At 38.7% G+C, this 21488-nt stretch overlaps 1 protein-coding gene across 4 annotated transcripts in view; it reads right to left on the bottom strand.

Annotated features, from left to right (window-relative positions):
* The window catches only part of LOC141773035 (oxysterol-binding protein-related protein 2-like), a 31661-nt gene extending 15603 nt beyond the window's left edge, over nucleotides 1–16058 (bottom strand). For 2 of the 4 annotated variants that reach the window (XR_012594991.1, XM_074644674.1), the window contains exons 1-2: nucleotides 15917–16058; nucleotides 1240–1612 (exon numbers count right to left, since the gene is read on the bottom strand). Coding sequence is in view for 3 of the 4 variants with exons in the window: in XM_074644674.1 (XP_074500775.1) it covers nucleotides 1240–1276 (37 nt within the window). In the remaining variant the exon portion in view is untranslated. Of the gene's footprint in view, nucleotides 1–1239; nucleotides 1613–5081; nucleotides 5199–8878; nucleotides 9069–15916 lie in introns of those variants that run through there. The other 2 variants (XM_074644676.1, XM_074644675.1) reach the window with 2 other exon arrangements.
* Between the last annotated feature and the right edge of the window lie 5430 nt (nucleotides 16059–21488).

Raw genomic sequence — 21488 nt, 5'->3', positions numbered from 1 at the left:
CCGCAAGACAGCAGAGCTCTGAATTATTGAACTAATCATCAGACTAAGGCAGCTTAGGTTCCACTGGATGGTATTCTGCTTCTATGATGGAGACAAAAACAGACTATCTAATTAGGGCCGACAGCCTCTCGCAGCACAAACGGTGTCATAATCTCTGATCTGCAAAAATAGGCCTGCAGAGACTTTCTGTGCAGCGTACTGAGACTGAATACTTTCAATGTGGACAAGACATTAATGGCTTTATTTTATAAATCTTTTATTGAGTCTTCTGGGCGGAGGTACAGGTCACCCAGGGTAAAAAAGCACAAATTTCCTTTGTTCCAAGTCCAATAAATGAACTTAATTTGTACTGAACCTTGACTGCACTTCTCAGCAGCACTTTATCATGGCTACTATTACAATGGTTTTACACTTTTAACAGACATCTATTTTTTTTTTTATTTGGTTGTTTGCTGTAACTGTTGTGATTAATGCCTCATGTCCTCTTGTATGTTGTGTTTGTGTTTTTGCTCTCTATTGTAAACCAGATTTCCCCTCGAGGGACAATAAAGATGAACTGAACTGACAAAATAAGATCCTAATAAACATAATCAATACACTACAAAATTACAGAAATACAGATTTCTGGCATCCCTCAGGCATTTGGTCTCCTAACAGCATTAGTGATTTATCTCTGAGGAAGAACTTTCTATTTTTGAACCAGCACAAAAAAATTATCACAAACAAACTGCAGCAACGTTTTGTCTTTTCATTGAGAAAGATCTTTAGACCATCCGCAAAATATCTTCATCAAATAAAAGCCAGCACATTAAGATTTTGTTTTTCAAACTAGGGATGTCACGAGAACTGAAATGTCCGTATCAAGTCAAAGCCGGTACTCGTTTTTCTGCAGTACCTCCTTAATAATGCTACATTGTGAACAACAAATCCGTTTGAAATCAGCAGGTGGAGAGCTAGTTAACGTTAGCTGTTAGCAGCCGGTAAGCAGCACAGTCCTGCATGGAGCTAACAGCTAACGGGAGGTGTCATTGAGTGACATTATGATATATTCAGACTCCATTCAGTAAAAATGAGTATTGGGCGAAGGTAAATTCTAACGTTATCATGATGTGTTCAAATTTAATCTTGTAAAATGTAGTTTTTGGCAAGAAACGTATCGATAATTGTGGAATTTTAGTGGTATTGGTATCGATTACTAAATTTCTGGTATCGCGACATCACAAACACGCACACTCTCACCTGTGACGGCGTCGTAGAACTCATCCTCATTGTTCATCTTCTAGAGTCAAAGCCGACCGGTCGTGTAGGACAGATGTACAACTTCTAGCACATGTTCCTGTCGGTGGCGACCCCTCAGAGCTCCTATGGAGGGAGACCTGTCAATCAAGGTCCCTCTGGAGTGTCACCACGGCAACAGCACAATGTCTGTTCAATATCCAGGGGACAAAATCCTGAATTGTGACGGATGGTTTGACCACAGAAGAACGACACCAGGAGATGTCAATCAGAGCAGATCTGCTGTTTGAGTCACCGACAGCGTGTGGACAGCTGATGTAACTTCAGAGTTCAGGTTGTGTTTCCTTGTCTTTGCTGAGAGAAGCAGATTAGTGACCTGTAGAGACAAAAAAACAACAACATATAAGTCTTGAGTTACTGTAAACCAAGAGTGTTTTTTTACCATGACACCTGTGTTGCCAAGAGACAAAGTCAGGACTGAAATCAAGTCTGTCTATTAAGCAGTATTGTGAAAAATGATATATTTGAGGAAAATACACAATGGGAAATCATACTATAATTTATTAGTCCACTCTTGAGCGATAATATATGTATAGTAGAGCTAAACAAATAGTCTGCCTTATATTGTTGTTCAGTATATACTGAATATACTGTAAACTGACATGAATATAGGGGTGGAACTAACGGTTACTTTCATTGTCGATTAATCTGTTGATTATTTTCTTGATTAATCGATTAGTTTTTTGGTCTATAAAATGTCTTGTTTTGTCCACAACTGAAAATTATTCAGTTTATGGTCATAGAGGAGTAAAGAAACAAGAAAATATTCACATTTTAGAAGCTGGAATCAGAGAATTTTGACTTTTTTTTTTCTTAAAAGATTACTCAAACTGATTTATCGATTATCAAAACAGTAGGCGATTAATCGAATAGTTGACAACTAATCGATTCATTTTTGCAGCTCTACATACATGCATATACTGTACATATCCACCTATGTCATGAATATAAAGCAACCTGTTACATTAATCATTCAATATTTATTCCAGCATTTTTGCACTCTGCACCATTGCTTTACTGTATTATTGTTTACAATTTACAGAAACAGCCTGACTTATAGACATTGTATGCCGTACCATTTATATATATTGTCATGCTTCTTTACTCTTGTTGTCCTTGTATTTCTGTTTCTGTGTATGTCCAATGAGAGCAAAACAACCAGAGTCAAATTCCTGGTATGTGAACTTATACTTGGCCAATAAAGCTGATTCTGATTCTGATAACCAGGAGGCGTTTTATTTGGTTGGACAAAGACAAAGTTGGCCTAAAAATATTAGTCATAATCCAGAGTGTTATTTTACTGTCAATTTTCATATGACACAAAAGGGTCATTCCCAACTATCTAGGCTACCAGCTGAAAATCTGCTTAGTCTGGCTGAGTGACAGTCGTGTCCATCATGGCCCACTGAGTGCAAACAGAGAGTTTTCTAGTCCAGTAGTTACATAATTGGGACAGCACTACCACAGGCATTCTGGGTCTTTGTTACTTTCTGTTTGGTACATTGGCTCTTCATCATTTTAAACCCAAGACCCCGATGGCCTTTCATTTTCTAATTCCAAAATAACAAGTTAGAATTTCAGTATAGTTACGAACGGTTCTTAACAGCATAATCTCAAAAATCAGGACAGTAACAGCAGGTTCCAAATTACAATTGAAAAAATTAATTTTTTAGTCTTCAATGTCATGCCTTTGACGTTTGTTTTCAGACATCCTTGTTGGGCACTGTACTCTCTCTCTACATGTTAGCTAATCAATTCAAAACAGGACAATGACCACGTAGGAAACAGGTTTCTGATTGGCTGTTTGTTTCGCTTGCTCCAAGTTGCAAAAATAAATCTGGATCGCACAGCCTTCGTCTCATTTTGTTGGACGCTAAAATTTCTAGGCAGGCTTTTCTTTTGAGTTGACCAGAATCTGGTAACTGAGCAAGTGATGCACATTTTTCCTAGGGGTGTAAATCACAAGTTTCATTACAATACAATATTATATTGATTCTTTGGACAACAGTACAATATTTGCTAATATCACAAAGTCTGCCACGATACGATTTCGATTCAATTCAGGGGCCTGCGATCGATATACTTATTTAACACAGTTGCATGTATATAAACTTGCAAAAAGCAACTAAAATATGATTTGACAATTTGAATACTGGCTCTGTAGGAAGGAGGTGCGATTGGATGGAAATGGTGACACACGTGACTGGGAATTTCAAAATAAAGGCGTATCTTAAAGATGATAATTGGTACCAATGTTTTCACTTTGTTGATCATTGAATTGATATAACAGTCCAGATCAATATATTATTCACCCCTAATTTATCTCTTTAGCATTTGGCTAAATTAGCTTTTTAACATTTAACCTTTGGTTGAACTGGCCTTAACAATGTATGTCATAGAGCTATTCATAGATGACATTTTCTCACTTCCTCATCCTGTTGAATGTCAATGAGTAAAGGTGATAGGATGATAATCAGTGAAGGTGGAACCAACATAATCCCTCAACTCATTATACAGGGAGAAGTGACGCTACCAGTCGTCAGCCCTTAAACTCAAATAGCATTTTAAAAGGAAATGCTTCACTGTGCTGGCAGCAGATCACATTGTTCTGCTGTATAAAAAGGTAATATCTAATTTCTATCGCTTACTCATTGTTTGGTATCACTGCCCACTTCACCATATTCACAGAATACAATCCATGATTTATCCATTTGTTTCTCTCACCACTATGACCCCCATGTCTGACGTTAGTAATGCTACGAGGAAACACAATTGGCATGACATATTTTCATTACAATGACACAGCCCACATGGCAAATACGACAAATGTTGACTTTGACTCATTGTTAGTAGAAAAAGCTCAGTAGTAGGCTAGACACAATCACCCAGCAGTTTCTAACACACAGTAAAGCTAAATCCAGTTCTGTATGTACTTCATCTGAAGTTATACACGGCTCTAAACATCAGGAGTAGAGCTGGATATCAAATACTTTTTGGGACCAAAATGTGTCAAATGAGTATCGAAGATGTGTCAAGCATCAAAAGTTAGCATTGAATGGTTGGTCAGATTGTTAGGGTTTTTTGACTAATTTCTATACAAATATCTCCTGATATGTATTTCTTTATTTAACACTGATACAATGAGCAGTTGGGCATATTTTTTTTTAATGAAAAAAGGGGTAAATATATGTTCATATTCTCCTAATTAAGTGAAAAAGATTTTGTTTTGGTATCGGCCCCGAAACTCAACACAGAAAATAATACCTAGCCCTAATCATGACAGAAGTTGTGTATTTATTTATTCTTATATTATTCTTTTTTTTCAAACTGTGGCCAATGAAGACTCCATAGAGTTTTCCCTGTAAAAATAGTTTTTTTCTTAGTATTTGTCCTGACCACTTCAATGTTTGCCTAAACTAAATAACAAAACCCGTAATACGTGGATTGTTATTCCATACAGTAGGTCTGCTGAACAAGTTTCAATAGTCTCCCTTCTCACCACAGCTTCTAAATTTGCAATGTTCATGTTTACATTTTGAGCAGTAACATACTTAGCATGCAAATGTTTGAAACCCTAGAAAGGGGAAGCTAGAGGATGAAACAAAGGAAAAGTTTATGCCTGAAATGAAATATTACTGAGCATTGTTGAGTCCGTATTCCTATCTTTGGATAAAGTTTTATTGTCTTTTGGTTTGGCTACTCCATTGTTTCCAATACTGGTCAAACCCAATCATCAAATGTTGCCCTGTGTGTTTAAAGTGGAGCGTTACAAAATCTTAACATACCTGCAGTGAAAATAAATCCCAAAAGAGACAAATCCTTTTGTACAGGTATTCATTTCTGAAGGTGAAATGCTGAAACTGGAGTAAAACAGTGCTTGTTCTCTCCTTGCCTTCCACTGCACAGTGGAAGGCAGTGGAAGGGTTGTTGTAGGTAACGCCCTCAGCACAAAAATGAACTTTGGCCTCAGTGTCGACGATCGATAAGGTGGACCGAATGGATGACAAGCTGGTATTCAATTGTTCTAACAGCTAATTTAAAGTCCAACCTTGAGCTTCTTGTTGTTGTTGGTTGGCTCCTACTAAATCTACAGTGACGCTTTAAGCAGCCGAATAAAATAATAAATGAAAAAAAAATTCTTACTGTCACAAGCACATGTACTAACCAATTTGAAAACAATCAAAACAGAATAAAGAGATCTGAAATAGGAGTTGACTGCAGCAAATTATATCAGCCAAGAGATCTACACAACAAAGCCTGCTATTTCCTGTGGCCTCATAATCCCATAAATCAGGACACTCCCAAAAATTCAAAAAATTCAGCAGTGTATTTTAAAATCCAGATTGGAGGAAATGTGACAATTTAACTTTTCAAGTGTCAAAAAAGACAGCTTTCCCAAACTACTGCCTGCTTCTAAGGTCACCAGCTTGTGTACCAAAACATGACCAAGCCTACAACTGTGATAACTCTTATCATGCATACTTCATCAGTGCTTCAGTACTCAATGTTCTACCCATGTTGTGCAAACCTAAAACCAGTCAACAATTATTCACTTACAACACTTATAAATTAACAGGAAACAAGTGCCCTAATTTTTTTCAGAGCAAAAATAGCAGGCGGGGGTGTGCAGACTTCACTTAATGTAAGAACAAATAATATTGCAGAACATCCGGCATCTGGCTGCAGTGTATGCCTACCTGTATGTCTGTGAATAAAGCAACCAGGAAAATCTGATTTGCATTAGTTAAAGGCTCACCATCACTTTACAACCCCATCAGTGTTGAACTGTAGGATCCATTCATACAAAGAATAATCATGCTTTACTGAACCTTTCTTATCAGTATTTAAAGGTGCAGTGTATAGGATTTGATGGCATCTAGCGGTGTGGTTGCAGATTGCAACCGACTGAAACTTCTCCTGTGTGCCAAGCGTGAATGGCCCTATCTCGAGCCAGTGTTTGGTTTGTCCGTTCTGGGCTACTGTGGTAAAAATGCCGCAGGCTCCATGAAGAGGACCCGCTAAGCCCCAGGAAGTGCGACAGGCTTTGAGGCAAATTTTCGTAGTGGCCAAATGGTGGAATTACAACTTCTGTGTCCTGTAAATCAGCGGATATTTTTTTGGAGGAAAATCAACTTCCCAGTATGAACACTTGAATAGCCCTTATTTAAATCATTAGGTCCTAAAAATTGTATAATACACTAGTAGCCGAATCCAGAGTTAAATCCCTTCCTTCGTTCATGTGAATGAGCCCAAGACCGAGGCTGGACCGAGGGATGGGAGGCGGAGTTAAAAGAAACACTACTGCGCCTGCTCTTTGGGCCCAATGGACGCAGACGATCGGCGGATGATCCGGGTACTTAATCGCTCGGCAGTCGAGCCATTTTGGCTTCATCCGCCACAGCGCAACTCTCATAGGAGTGAACAGGAGCCCGCCTCCTATGTCTATATCTATGGGACCCGCTCCGTATGTCGATATAAATGGCTCATTGTAAATTAACGAAAACACAACTATTCTTATTTTCAGGTGATTATACACTAAAGAAAATATACTTACTAATATTATATTTGATTTCTGCACAATAGATCCCCCTAAATGTTACACACTGGTCCTTTAAGATCTGAAATAAGCAGCATGAACATTAAAGTCCTCACTAATACTCAATAATATTATTACATTATTGGTTTGATACAATAGAATGACTTACTAGTTCTTACTTTGTCCACTTTGAAAGTCTGTTCAAAATGAAATTCATATGAATTATTAATTCTTGCAAGAATTTCTCCAAAATTTCCTGGTATGGCAGTCTGCCCTGGTTGTAACGCACTATTTACTGACTATCATTCTCTAAGTGCGAATCCCTCGGGCTGTAATTGATCTTACTGAATTAAAGATAGCTTAAACATAATCTCATAACATACTGCCTTCCAGCTATGAGCCAAAACCACGCCTGGGAGTCAGCACACAATTCATATAATGCATTAAGCAACAGGAAGCATCAGGTTGCAGAGAAGAGTCAGACCTACGTCCCTGCAGTCACAACACAACACAGACTCAAACTCCATGCTCATGTTTTAGATTTAAAACCCTTTACAAGCAGACACATTGTTCAAAGTTGGTATGAAAATGAGCACACATAAGCTATCACAGAAGAAGAGAAGAAAATTCCTTTTGATTATGTGACGACACTTGAGAAAAAGTATGACAACCGCTGGTTAAAGTACGACCCTCAGGCTGTTCTTGGCCTTTCTAATACATTAAACGGATTCTTCTCCTTGAAGTGTTTCTGAAGCACGGTTGAGGAGGAACACTCGACATTCGACACTTCAAATAATTAGGTTTGCATGTTTGAAAAGAAACAGGAACTGAGAATCTATATCTGGGAATTAATCTGATCTTAATCTCAATCACCTTCATTTCGGTAGAACAAATGTTTCTTTGAATCTCATACCAGCATCGAAAACTCAACATGAAATGAAATACTTCCGTATCCCTGATAAGCCCGAATTATACTCCTTTTTATTTGTACACTAAAACATGTTTTGCACTTAAGTTCCAAATCTATATTTGTATTAATTTTGGTAATATTTTGCTTTTAATTGACTCACTTCTGTATTCCATAACTGTGCAGATAAATTATGTAAATTCACACACACTCACGCACACAGAGAGCTCTCTGATTGGCTGTAATCAGCTCTCAGATCATGTCGCTCGCTCTGTTCCAGACGCCCATGAGCCTTTACGTAACCATGACAGACATGGTACCACACACACACACACCACAAACACACCTCCATACTGGGACAATATCTTATCACCAGTAACCTCAATCCGAGGCTCACTTATTCCATTAGTTACACACAAATACAGAGAAACACATGTCTGACATGGTTGCTGGAGAGATTGCGTTTTGTAACAGAGAAGCTGAGCTGCCTCACCTTGGTGATATTAACTATTCTTTTATTTAAGGGGTTTCATGCACATAATTAATTTAACATAACACTGCTGACTACAACCATTTGACCATATTAATAGAGTTCGTCTTTTGTTGGGCTTACCTCATTTTTTCCACCAGAAATATGAAGTGCAAATAAAATTGGTTATAAAACTTTTTTCCCCCAGCCAAGAACGAAAAAAAAGATACTTAAAATGATGTTGTTCACTCACATTTGTTTATAGAGCTGCAACGATTAATCAATTAGTTGCCAACTACTAAATTAATCGTCAACTATGTTGATAATCAATTATTAATCGGTTTGAGTAACATCATATTTAACAGATTCAAACTGAAACGGGACAATTCATTTAGACTAGAGAGACAAAATTACCAATACTAGTAACTAGTAACCATTTGTCCTACGTAATTTAATAAAATGTAATACTGTTGGTCCAGATAATCACATAACCCTATCAGCAATTATTATTAAAGCCTCCAATTTAGCAAATTCTGCTGACCCCATCACCTTTTCATTTTGCCCTCTAAAAACAAACAGGTAATACCAAAGCTTGTTACTGTAGCAACCCCACTGCCAAACTTTCTAATGCCTCACTACCAATAACTCGAAACTTTAAAGACAAACCTACCTATGTGACTGTTCCATTCATAAGTCCAGTGTACAGATACTAGCCTAGCAACGTCTGTCTCTGCTGTCCTCCGAGGGCCGACAAAAACATCCAAAGCCGCGGGGACGAAGCGACAGAAGACCAGAGACAGAGAGAGAGAGAGAGAGAGAGACGAGGTGAAAGAAATTAAGAGACGAGAGCTGTTGCCATGCGAGACGGAGCCCAGTGCTGAGCAATGACACAGCAAACACACACACACACCCGTCTTTCTTTCTTTTTTCACACACCTACCTCAATAGGTGACACACCTCTGCACACCGTGACATACATACCACAAGTCACACTCTGTCTGAACCTATTAATAAGATGAACACTGAGAGAGGAAAGTAGGCCATATCAAGCTTCACAAGAAAAAGAACAACTTTTAAGTAAATTAGGAGCATCTAATATGTAGAAAGGAAACACTTAAAGTTGCCTGAATCAAATGTAGGATTGGTGGAGTTCAGTAACAACTTGTGTCTCATCTGAACAGAATCCTGCCTGGCCAGACCAGAACGGACAATTGATCCTTTCCACTGCAGATTTTTTTTCCAGGCGCCCCTAAACCTTTAACAAACTGATTATTTTTGTCACGGGTTGGCGAGACATCATCGCAACCCGCTTGGTGTTGGGCCAGAATCCGGAGATGGTCCATCTCAAACTAAAACTGGTAATGTAAACGCAAATCAGCACAGCATGGTTTGACTCGGCGCGACCAAAAGTGCCAATGGAAAAGCCCTACAAATGGCACTATTTACCAGTGCGACATAAAACGTAATGCAGGAAAAACTTAGTTCGTACGTAGTAAAAGGAAACATTAAAAAATAAACCAAGCTTTGGAGTCATTTTTTGTCCAAGACTCCCGTTTTCATCTTGACAACCCAGAATTACATGTTTGACAATGTGGTTCATACTGTATCACAGCAATAAATAATGTAAACATCAACTCTCCTTATTCTTCACGATCTGCTCCTTTAAACCATCATCATCTATAGTTAGGACGCATCGGTGATGCCTGAGGGAAAGGAAATGGAAGCACATATCACAAGACTATTACAAAGGAAGAGTTTAAATGTCAATAATTTAAAATAGCTTCGCCTACAAATGACTATTTATCTGAGTACGACCGCAAGTGTGAAATCGAATTCACTCTACCTCCATCACAAGATGGAGTATATCCTCTGACTGGAGCTATTTGTAAGTGCTAACATCAACATCTGTCCTGGTCTTGCACCGCTGGCTACAGCTCAGCAGAATGGAAATAAAACTCAAAAGGTACAACAGCAATATACTGTACCTAATTACCTTAAAGCACACATGAAAAATTAAAAATGAGAACGTGTGAGGAGACTACAAAACTTAAGAAAAACGAGTACTGGCTGCAAGATGGACTCCTTAACAGAGGCTGAAAATGCACCATTGTCAGTTAGTAATTGTGAAGAAAATCTCATCTTGTCTCTTTTCATCCATTCTTTTCACCCCTTTGCATCTAGTTTGTCTTCCCACTAAAGCAAAACAACATGCAGAGTGACAAAAGGATGAGACTGGGAGGGGAAAAAATAAAAGACAAAAACATTTTTACCATCACTCAAAAAAAATGTCCACCAAAGACAGTCGGAGAGAAAGACTGGTGCATCAGTCATTCGGCCTTGGATGAAGACAACAGCCCAGGAAGTACATCACTAAAGAGATAAACTCTGTCACACCCAACCACACACACATACAGTACACACAACAGTTCAGCCATTTAGGTTGCATTCATACCCACAACAACTTAAAAGTCAAATAAATATCAAAAGAAAAGAAAGAAAGAAAGAAAGAAAGAAGAAAGAAAAAATCTGAGCCACTGTGCCCTAAGTCAGACTAGCCCTTTCTAATGTATTTATTGATGCATAATAAAAAAGGATGGGTGACGAAATATTAGTCAAGGAGGAAAAATTAACATAAATGCCCACACAACTATACAAACACAGCCGCATGAGTCAAAAGATGAGAAAATAGCTTGCACCGTGATCACCTGAAAACAAGATTTTGAAGGTCTGTATGAGAGTCAAGTTCATCACGAATCTAATGAAAACAATAGCTCAAGTACTGGTTTTCCAAGCAAAGACTAAAGCTAGTCCTAGACTTAGCATTTTCACACATGGATATCTTCCAATTACTTTGGTTTTACTTGAGAATAGACTTCATCCCCGTACAGAGGACAATCCTTCACCGAGGTACTTTGTGCCTCTGCGTCTGACTGAGGTGAAGAGCCTGTCCTCTTCATGTCCCTCCTGCTATGGTGTAAAACCCTTAGGGAACATAACACTCTCTAATTCTCACACACACAAACACACACACACACACACACACACACAAACCAGGATTCAATGTCGGGTGAGTCAGCACATTCCAGCGATACCTGCTAGGAGGTAAAACCTGCTACTTAGAGAGCCAACTCAGCATCTTACCTCGAAACTTCTTTCATGTATCCACCCTTAAATGCAAACGCAGCGACACTCCTAACTGAGTGCATATAAAACAAGTGCGCAAAAGCAAGTATTGTATTCAACCTTGTTCACGACTGTGCTGACGTGGGACTGGTTCAGCTGGGGAAATCTGGTTTAGCAGGATTTTTTTGTTTCTGTGTGTCGAGGTGTGCTGGTGGTCCTGCCGAAAATGATCACTGTGTATGGATGGATTTAACCTGTTGAGTGCTTTAGCAGCTCTGACTGAATATCTTTCACATTATCTGGGCGAGGTACTTTTTCATTTTATAAGGTATTCCACAATAACAATGTTTACATTCTTTCTGTCAGTTTGTGCAGCAGTGCAAAACACAGATACAGATCAGCAAATACTTTGTTGTCTTGTGTTACTGAAAAGGAGAACATTGCCGAGCCCTTCTTCAGCTTGCTGAAGGAGGAGTGTTTGTTGATGTTGATTTCACTATCAGTAAACAAGAACAGGAAAGAAAACAAATAGCAAACCAACTTCTTGCACTCTGTACATGGTCCCCTCCCCCCATTGTCCTGACATGTAGTGACAATTAATGTAGAACATCTGTCAAATACCGCCAGGAAATGAATAACAGATCAATATCTACACATCACTGTATATGCCAATAATGACGGTGATGGTGTATCTGGTTAGACAGTTCCTTCTCACAATATGTCCCTGCTGACGGGCATGCACTCCCTATGACCATGAGCCAAACAAAGCAGAGCAAAACAATACAATGGCTGTGTATCAGACAGGCTCCTGATTGGCTGCCTGTTACCCTGCTCTATCATAAATTATACATACAGTATTGTGTCTCTGTTGCCTGGATGGTTGCCTGGACTAGCTCAAACTTTGCCTTATCCCCATGTGGCAACACACTGCACACATAGGACGCACAAAAACAAAATGAAGCCAAATGTTAGATGTTAGTATAGACATAAGTGCCTTTTATATTAAAGGATTCACACGATAATATGATTTAACAGGTAGTAGGAGGGAAATTCTAACATCTCATTCTTCCTGAAAAACCACGAAATGCATTTCAAATCCAAAAACTACAACTTGGGTGTCAAAAGAGTTCAAGTTTCTGCTGGTGTTACATCTGCTTTAGTGCGTGTTAGTCCTGCAATATTCCTCTCAGCTGTGTTGAAACTAGTGCCTGCCTTGCAAAATCTCTTTCCTGTTCCCTTAAATTCAACCACAGAACTCGAAAATACATATTGCACAATTGAAATAGCTCTTAAGGTGTTCACAGAATTAACACTTAACTAGCCGACCACGAGATCAACAAACACTGTCATCTATCCTGCTACCTCACTCTGCTGCTCTGTGGGGAGGAAGGTAGTCCGTTGGTACAATGAGATGCTCCCCTTTCAAATGGAGACCATCGCCATAGCAACTAACTAAGGAGGTTATTAAGGCACCTTTGGGAGGAAGACAAATAAGACAATGACAACAGCTGTAATCCCACAGAGAATGGCCTGGTGTCTCCTGTAATGTAGCAATAAAATCAGCAGGTGTCTGCCTTCAGGATCATTTGGTAATCTCAAACTAAAAAAACTTATAATATATTAAGATTATTTCTCTAGGACCAGAAAACATTTAAAATCCATCATTAGATATTTAAATTTTATTGAAAATCTGATTTATATTACATAACATGCTTAGATAATAATTTGTTTTGGTACAACTGAACTGTGTTTTCATTTATAAATGTGAAAAAATATGAAGCGTTAAGTTTGCAGTACAACTTTAGTAGAGTGCTTAATATAATCAACGCATTCAAAATATTGTTGTCTGGCAACAATTGTTACTGATTTATCTACGAGATAAAAAATATACAGTGTCCTGTTAACAGGTTAACAGGATAAAGTGTCTCAAATGCTCAGTATCTGTTCCTTTATACCAGTACCAAAAATGTGTCTGCATTTTTGCCTGCTATTGCAATACAAAGTTCCCAAGTGGTAGTCATAATATTTTCAATATACCGTACTAGACAACAGGATATTGGTATCTGAACAGACTCTCCCTCTTGGTGTGAGCACTGTATGTTGCTATACGTATATCTGTATGTTTCTGTGTACTTGTTGTGATAATAAATATCCCTCTGGAACAATAAATGTAATCTTTCCAGGCATCATCGCCATCACAAGCCCCTGAAGCCAGCCTCTGGGGGGATATGTCTACCAGGGAGAGCAGATAAACAGCCAGGCTGTGTCAGTGCAACCCTCGGTGTCAATGACCTGCAGTACACCGACGTTAAAAAAGACAAAGCTTTGTTTAGTCTCTCCTGTGAGTTGGATCTACATGGTGATGGAGGCAGTGGGAAGCCAAACAGGCAGGGGAACATTCCCACTGTTTGCTGAGGCAGTTAAACATGATAGGAGGCGACTTGGACTGAGATAAGTGCTGCTGCTGGTGGTGGTGGTGGTGCCCCTTTACACATCATTCTTACACAAGGGAATCTGACGGGTTTCACACAGTCATCTTCTTCCGACCTGCACATCCTTTAAATTTTTTGGCTTCATGTGACATTTCACCTACCAGATCTGATCTGACAGTCTCACTACTATCACAAACTACTAACACAAAGCGCCTGGGTCAGTCTTTCATGCTGCTAGCCATCAGGCTCCATAACCAAGGCTGACCCCCATATGAGAACTATGAGGACTTTAAGGACTTTAAGGACTTTAAACACACACTATCTGCAACCATCTTGGACTCAAACCACTGGCGCACTTTACACTTACTTTACACTATACATCCTATATACCACTTGATAGACTGCATATATGTACATATTACATTTATTTATTGTACATAAATTTTTTTATTGACGGACTGTACACACTATGTTCACCCATTCACTCTGTATCTTTTATATCTCCATTATTGTTTTTATAATTTTTGTATACTTTACCTCTACTGTGTTTCACTCTGTTTGCTGATGTTGCTGCTTTGACACCTGAATTTCCATCCGGGGATTAATAAAGGTTCATCTAATCTTATCATACCAGATACTATAGCTCAATGGTATCACAGCTGTTACCCTGCACTATATTCAGTTTTAACAGTTTTCTTCATCTCCTTGTATTTTTATATCTGGTATATTTTTTTGTACTTTGTACTACTAACTTTTTACTGCCTTTTTACTAACATGTTTTGCACTATGGAACTGTGATTCTGGAAACTTGAATTTCCCTCGGGATCAATAAAGTTACTATCTATCTATCTATCCATCTAACTATCCATCTATCTATCTATCCATCCATCTATCTATCCATCTAACTATCCATCTATCTATCTATCCATCCATCTATCCATCTATCCATCTATCTATCTATCCATCCATCTATCCATCTATCTATCCATCTAACTATCCATCCATCTATCTATCCATCTAACTATCCATCTATCTATCTATCCATCCATCCATCTATCTATCTATCTATCCATCTATCCATCTATCTATCTATCCATCCATCTATCCATCTAACTATCCATCTATCTATCTATCCATCCATCTATCCATCTAACTATCCATCTATCTATCTATCCATCCATCTATCCATCTAACTATCCATCTATCTATCTATCCATCCATCTATCTATCCATCTAACTATCCATCTATCTATCTATCCATCCATCTATCCATCTATCCATCTATCCATCCATCTAACTATCCATCTATCTATCTATCCATCCATCTATCCATCTATCTATCTATCCATCTATCTATCCATCCATCTATCCATCTATCTATCCATCTAACTATCCATCTATCTATCTATCCATCCATCTATCCATCTATCCATCTATCTATCTATCCATCTATCCATCTAACTATCCATCTATCTATATATCCATCTATCCATCTAACTATCTAACTATCCATCTATCTAACTATCCATCTATCTATCCATCTATCCATCTAACTATCTAACTATCCATCTAACTATCTAACTATCCATCTATATATCTATCTATCTATCTATCCATCTCTCTATCCATCTATATTAGATACTAGTACTGCTTGCTCATACATTTAGGAAGAGCCCAACGACTATCAGCTGTTAAAAATCACTCAACTATGAAGCTGTGTGCTGTTAATGAAATCTAAATTGACAACCTAACAACTTCCAACTTGCAACAGAAGTGCTGAGAAGAATAACCCATCCCAGATGCTTTGCTTGATAACATTAGCACATACAGTCTCCCAATTGAACCTAGTTTAACCAATTTAAACTTGATTAATCTAAGCAAACAATTTAAATGACAACAAGATAATTCAATAAGCATAATGGGGTGCTGATTGTCAACACACATCAAAGGTGTGACAGCTCCAAACTCTGACAGGACGTCATGCTCTTCTGACAGCTAGCATTATGAACGTTAGCCTGCGGGCTAACAGAAAAAGGTGGCTAACTAACTAGCACAGTTAGCAACCTTCTAACTTGTACACAAAACGCAAAAGCAGGTCTTGAAAACACAACAGGAGAATCATAGACAGAGCAGTTACATGTCTGTGGTCTTACCTCGGTGATGTGTGCTGTGCAGAGTGAATGTTTTGACAAAGTCCAGAGATATGAGAGCAGGAGTTTAGTGTGTAGCCTTGGGTTGACACAGAAGCGGAAGTCGCTGGCAGTGGGGGGCGTGGCTAGATGAGTGACAGACGTGGTCAACAGCCAATCAGGAGTAAGGAACGGAACGCTTGCGGTGAAGTCCCTCCTCTTCCGGTGTGCCCACATGGGAACTTTATTTTTTTTTATTGAACAAATTCAAATTTACAAACAACATGGCTCATAGATCACTGCAATAGAGTAAAAGGACAAAGTGCATACAGAACAAGAACAAATAAAATATGTAAAATTATACATGAAAATAATAATAAATTAAATTAAAGGGACTATTTGTAACTTTCAGAAATGCTTCTTAACAGCGACACCTGTGGCCGTGAAATCAACGAAAGTCAGCGTCGGGCTCGCGCTTGCTCGCTCTAAATATACCTGAACGAGCATCACTCAAAACAGTGAGGCGACACAAGTCAGCTAAAACCACAATATCACTCTATATTTCAGCTGCTTGGCAGTAATGTTAGCTGACCAGACGAAGGTCTCTCCATGAACATGATTTAGATCTGATCCTAGTGTTGGCTTTTCCTGCCTAAGTGCAGGCTGAGGCAGCGGGGCTCTCCAGCGTGTCTCCCTGCTCTCTCCGCCCGCAGCCGGAGAGAGCAGAGGAGACACCGGCACCCGGTCGGTAACGAGAAGACAACGTAAATCTCTGTAGAGCTCCGTCACTTCACAAGACACGGAAAACCTCTGTTGGTCTGGAGGAGCTGCAGCAGTTATTTCTGCACAAACGTCCCCTGTACATTCACTAGATATTCTCAGAGCTAAACTAACTCTTCTGCAGTGTGGAGTGAGCGCGCGTTCACGTCTAGAGGTGGAGCAAGCTGAGCTGTCTGAGTGAAGGCGAGCAGGCAGAGGAGGAGGGTACAGCGGCTACACGTGAACGCGCATGTGTGACGACCCGCTACATTTATGCGCGTACAAAGTTACAAATAGTCCCTTTAAAGGGACTGTTTTTAACTTTTTACACGTATAAATCTACCGGGTCGGTTTCCCATGCGCGCTCGCATGTGGCTATGCTGTTCAGACAAGACTCCAACACAAACTACACGGAAGCACCAAAACCTCAAAGTTATATCTAGTGAAGCCTTTTAATACATCCATGTGTGATGCCTGTCTTGCAAAACAGTGTTGGCGGCGGTCGTAGTACGCGGTGGAGACCGTAGCTTTGGTCTCCAGGGCCGGAGTCTCTGCTCCGCTGCTTGCCTTCACTCAGCTCGCTCCACCTCTAGACGTGCATGCGCGCTCACTCCACGCTGCAGAAGAGTTAGTTTAGCTCTCAGAATATCTAGTGAATGTACAGTGAAAGTTTGTGCAGAAATAACTGCTGCAGCTCCTCCAGACCAACAGAGGTTTCCCGTATCTTGTGAAGTGACGGGGCTCCGCAGAAAGAAACGTTATCGTCTCTGACCGGGTGCCGGAGGGAGACACCGGCACCCGGTCGGAGACGATAATGTTTCTCTTCCTGCTTCAGCCAACACTAAGATCAGCATTTATTCATGGAGAGACCTCCGTCTGGTCAGCTAACATTACTGCCAAGCAGGTGAAATATAGAGTGATATTGTGGTTTTAGCTGACGTGTGTCGCCTCACTGTTTTGAGCGATGCTCGTTCATGTCTATTTAGAGCGAGCAAGCGCGAGCCCGACGCTGACTTTCGTTGACTTAACGGCCACAGGTGTCGCTGTTAACAAGCATTTCTGAAAGTTACAAATAGTCCCTTTAAGGGCTAGGGCTGTACCTGTAATTCATATTCTTCTATTATACTAAGAAGTTTCAAAGCATTTTAGTTTTTTACATGACTTTAAGGGCTTCTATGTAAGAAAGAAACTCAGAATGAAACACATTAAACCTAGGTTTCACTTTCATATACTTGGATTTGTGCAAATAAAATTTTCCAAGAATGAGAATGTCATTCACCAGAGAGTCATCTTTGATATTGTCTATGACAAGTCATTAAACAATGTCCTTTTGAGAGAAGTTTCCCAGATGAGAAACTTTTGGGAAAAGCCAGTCATGTAGAGTTTATCAAGCCATAAAGCTCCAGAATACATACAATGAAAAAATAAATGATCAGTAGTTTCAGTATCATCACAAAATACACAGTTATTCCATGGGAACTTATTTTGGAGAAAAAAATATGAACGGTAAATCAAAGGAGAGCGACACATTTTTTTTTATCCCGTTTGAATTGTGGCATGAATTACACTTATGATGTTTGTCAATATAAAAGATAATTTTGCAAGTCGAGAAATTCGCAGTCTGTCGTAGTACCATTTAGTTTTTGTGTGAAATTGTTTAGTGAACTACATCTCTCGTCTCGCACATTATACGTCACCAACACTAGCTGGCCAGGTACAAATCATACAAATCATACTTTACGCACAAATCATACTTTATCTTACCTGTTGTGTTTTATCCATCGACTTTCATAAGCCGGGAAGCGAAATTTACGAGCAAGACCCGGCTATCGTGTGAGTTCATCCCAGTACGAAACATCTTCGTAGCTTCAGCGAGAGTGACGTCACTTACGCGACTTTTGGGTTTGTAGTCTTTCTAATGACGTATTGTCACAATCTGATATTTCAACAGTTTTTACGACTTTCTTGATTTACAAAATTATCTTTTAAATGGACAAACATCATATGTGTGATTAATGTTAATCATATGATTAATATTTTTTCATACCTGTTGAATGGCAGGTAGAAAATATTTGATAATATGAGCAAATGAGCATATGAGCGGATATATGCTGATCACTCTGTGCAATAATTATATAATTATCTGATGGACACTTTGTGCAATAATCTGGCAAAACTGTAATCTGGCAAAACTGTCATCTCATCAATATACATATTATATTTTTATATTTTATATTGTATTATCTTTTATATTTTTTATATTTATATTGCACTCTCAAATCTCTTTCTTTTTATATTGTATTATCTTTTCATTAGCACCTATGGGATTGTCACAATCTAATTTCGTTGTACTACACAATGACAATAAAGGGCTTGAATCTTGAAATATTTAGTATATCTTGTTTGGAATGTTTGGGTTTTCTATATTATATCACACAATTTTTTATTCATATAGTTTTATTATAATTATCAATTTACTGAATCAAAAATATCGATTTATATATGAGATTTTCTGAAGTTAATATAAAGTTAATCCTGGATTCATATGATTACATATCCCAGTTACAATTCTTTGATGTCACTAGTAGCCTATTTTTTAAACTATTTGTGTTTTAATGGTGATATTGGACATTTGTGTGGCCAGGTGGATTGTGTTATACTGTATGGTAGTTGGCCACTAAACACCACACCCTGATGGTTTCATATTCCAGACTTCCCCTCATTATGTCTGAAAGTGGATTAGCTGGACATGATGAGAATGGGCTTTGTGGATGTTTCATGTTGACTATGTTGACTTCCTCCAAAATATGGAGAAAGCGGTTCATATTAAAATTTTGCATCTTTATATCCTAATCTAGTCCTTTTTCTGGGTGATGTCTGAATACATCAAGAGAGGATGTTTGATTATGTTTTATATTTTTGAAGGAAAAAAAGGTTAAGCATTAAAAAAAAAATTCTAAATGTGCACAGTTTGTCACAGGAAGAGTTACTTTCTTCAGCTCCACAGTTCTTGTGCTATAATAACATCAGGTCTTTGGATAGCTGGTGTTTGTTTCAAGCCCTGTTTATGAGACATCAGCTTCTCTAGTGTGCATTATCTCTCTCATCAATAATGTAGCCTGCCAGCCACTGATATGTTCGATACAACTGGCTGCCTGCTTAGAGAGGAACACAGGCATGACGAAGAATTAGGCATATGGTCTACATTGATAGTATCTCTAATACATGCTCAGCCTCTCTGTGTTCATGTTCTTCTGTTTTGTAGGTACTAAATTGGTCTTAACTGTGTTGATTTGTCATGTTGGGGATTCCCGTATGAATGAATAACCCTTTTGTTCCTCAAATCATCTTTTGATATAAAACAGTTGTGTTTCAGTTTATAATAAGTTTCATAAAGCTTTTCAATTTGTTGTTCTAAACATTTGCTGGTCACTCATAGAAAACTCATCAGACACATAAGTTGTGATACATTTCTGGTCTGTTTGCAAGAGAAAAAAATTGGTACACTGAATGCCATCCATAGATAATATACAAGTCTAAGGACAAAGATATCACAGAACAACCTACACTGTTTAATCGACAGTTGATATCAACGAAGCCCAACGAGGGCTTCGCACTAAAAGTGGAGACTGCATTGAAATAATCCTGCAGAGTGCCAGTTTTTCTTGCTGTTAAAACTGAACTCTGCACATGACTGCACACATAAAGTAGACTCTTCAATAATGATTTGATGTGGGCCGCATCAGACAGACAAGCAGTGTATTTCTTTTTCCCATCATTGCATAACAGCCATGATGGTGTGATGAGAAGAAAAGAAAAGAGAACAGAGGATAGGAAGAGAGAAAGCAGGAGAGGAGGAGGGAACAGGCAGAGGAAAAAATGCTCTCTATTCATGCTCCTCACAGTGGGACACAGTTCTACTTGTACTCAACCACCAGTACACAAAGACACAGTCATGTACTGTACATACAGATGCTCACAAATGCATACACAGTACACAAACGTGCACAATGGGAATGTGTGAATAGTGATGCTGTACATTTAAAAAAGGATTGCACTAATCCAAACTCAACATAACCACTACCATTGTCTACATGCACAAAAAACATTCTCTTCTTTGAGATGGCATGCATCAACAAGGAAAAGAAAAATATTTGAGTTTCTCTGCATTCGAAGGTAAATCTCTGCACCAGAATAACAATTTGAATAGTTAACTTCCTGTTTGCTCTGGGTGTCAAATTGCCACTCAAAGTAAAACACTTCTTGCCAAGCAAATGCTTTGATCTTTACTAATGCAAATGCACTAGCTATTATGCCTTTCCTTCCTCATCTCTGTCAGTCCTTACTGCAGGTTCCTCCTCTCACCACTTGATGGCGGTAGAAGATAGAGAAACTTCATCACTGTCCTCTAGCAATCTGGACAAACTGATATTTTATTTTATTTGTTGATGTCCCCTGATAGCTTGGTCTTCATAATCATTTCTGATATAAACTGGTTGTGATCATAAAACGCTTTAAATAGACCTTTGGTAAAATGTGTAATCTAAACACACACACACACACACGCACACACACACACACACACACACACACACACACACACACACACACACACAAACACTATATATAACATAATGGAATGTAAATAAAATAATGTGCAGTACACAGTGGTGAAACCATAATTGATATATAATTTGTAGTACATAAACAGGATAAATTATAAGTGACATTTCCAAAAACAGAGGAATAGATTATGAGACTTCCGAACGGCAGCCTACAAGGTGTGCAAATGTGCATCATATTTACATTAACAACTCTGCAGGTGGCCAATTATGCA

This window comes from Sebastes fasciatus, chromosome 8 (genome assembly GCF_043250625.1).
Source record: "Sebastes fasciatus isolate fSebFas1 chromosome 8, fSebFas1.pri, whole genome shotgun sequence".
Lineage (NCBI taxonomy): Eukaryota > Metazoa > Chordata > Actinopteri > Perciformes > Sebastidae > Sebastes > Sebastes fasciatus.
The sequence above is the reverse complement of the archived record's forward strand: the minus strand, read 5'-3'. Positions and strand labels throughout refer to the sequence as shown.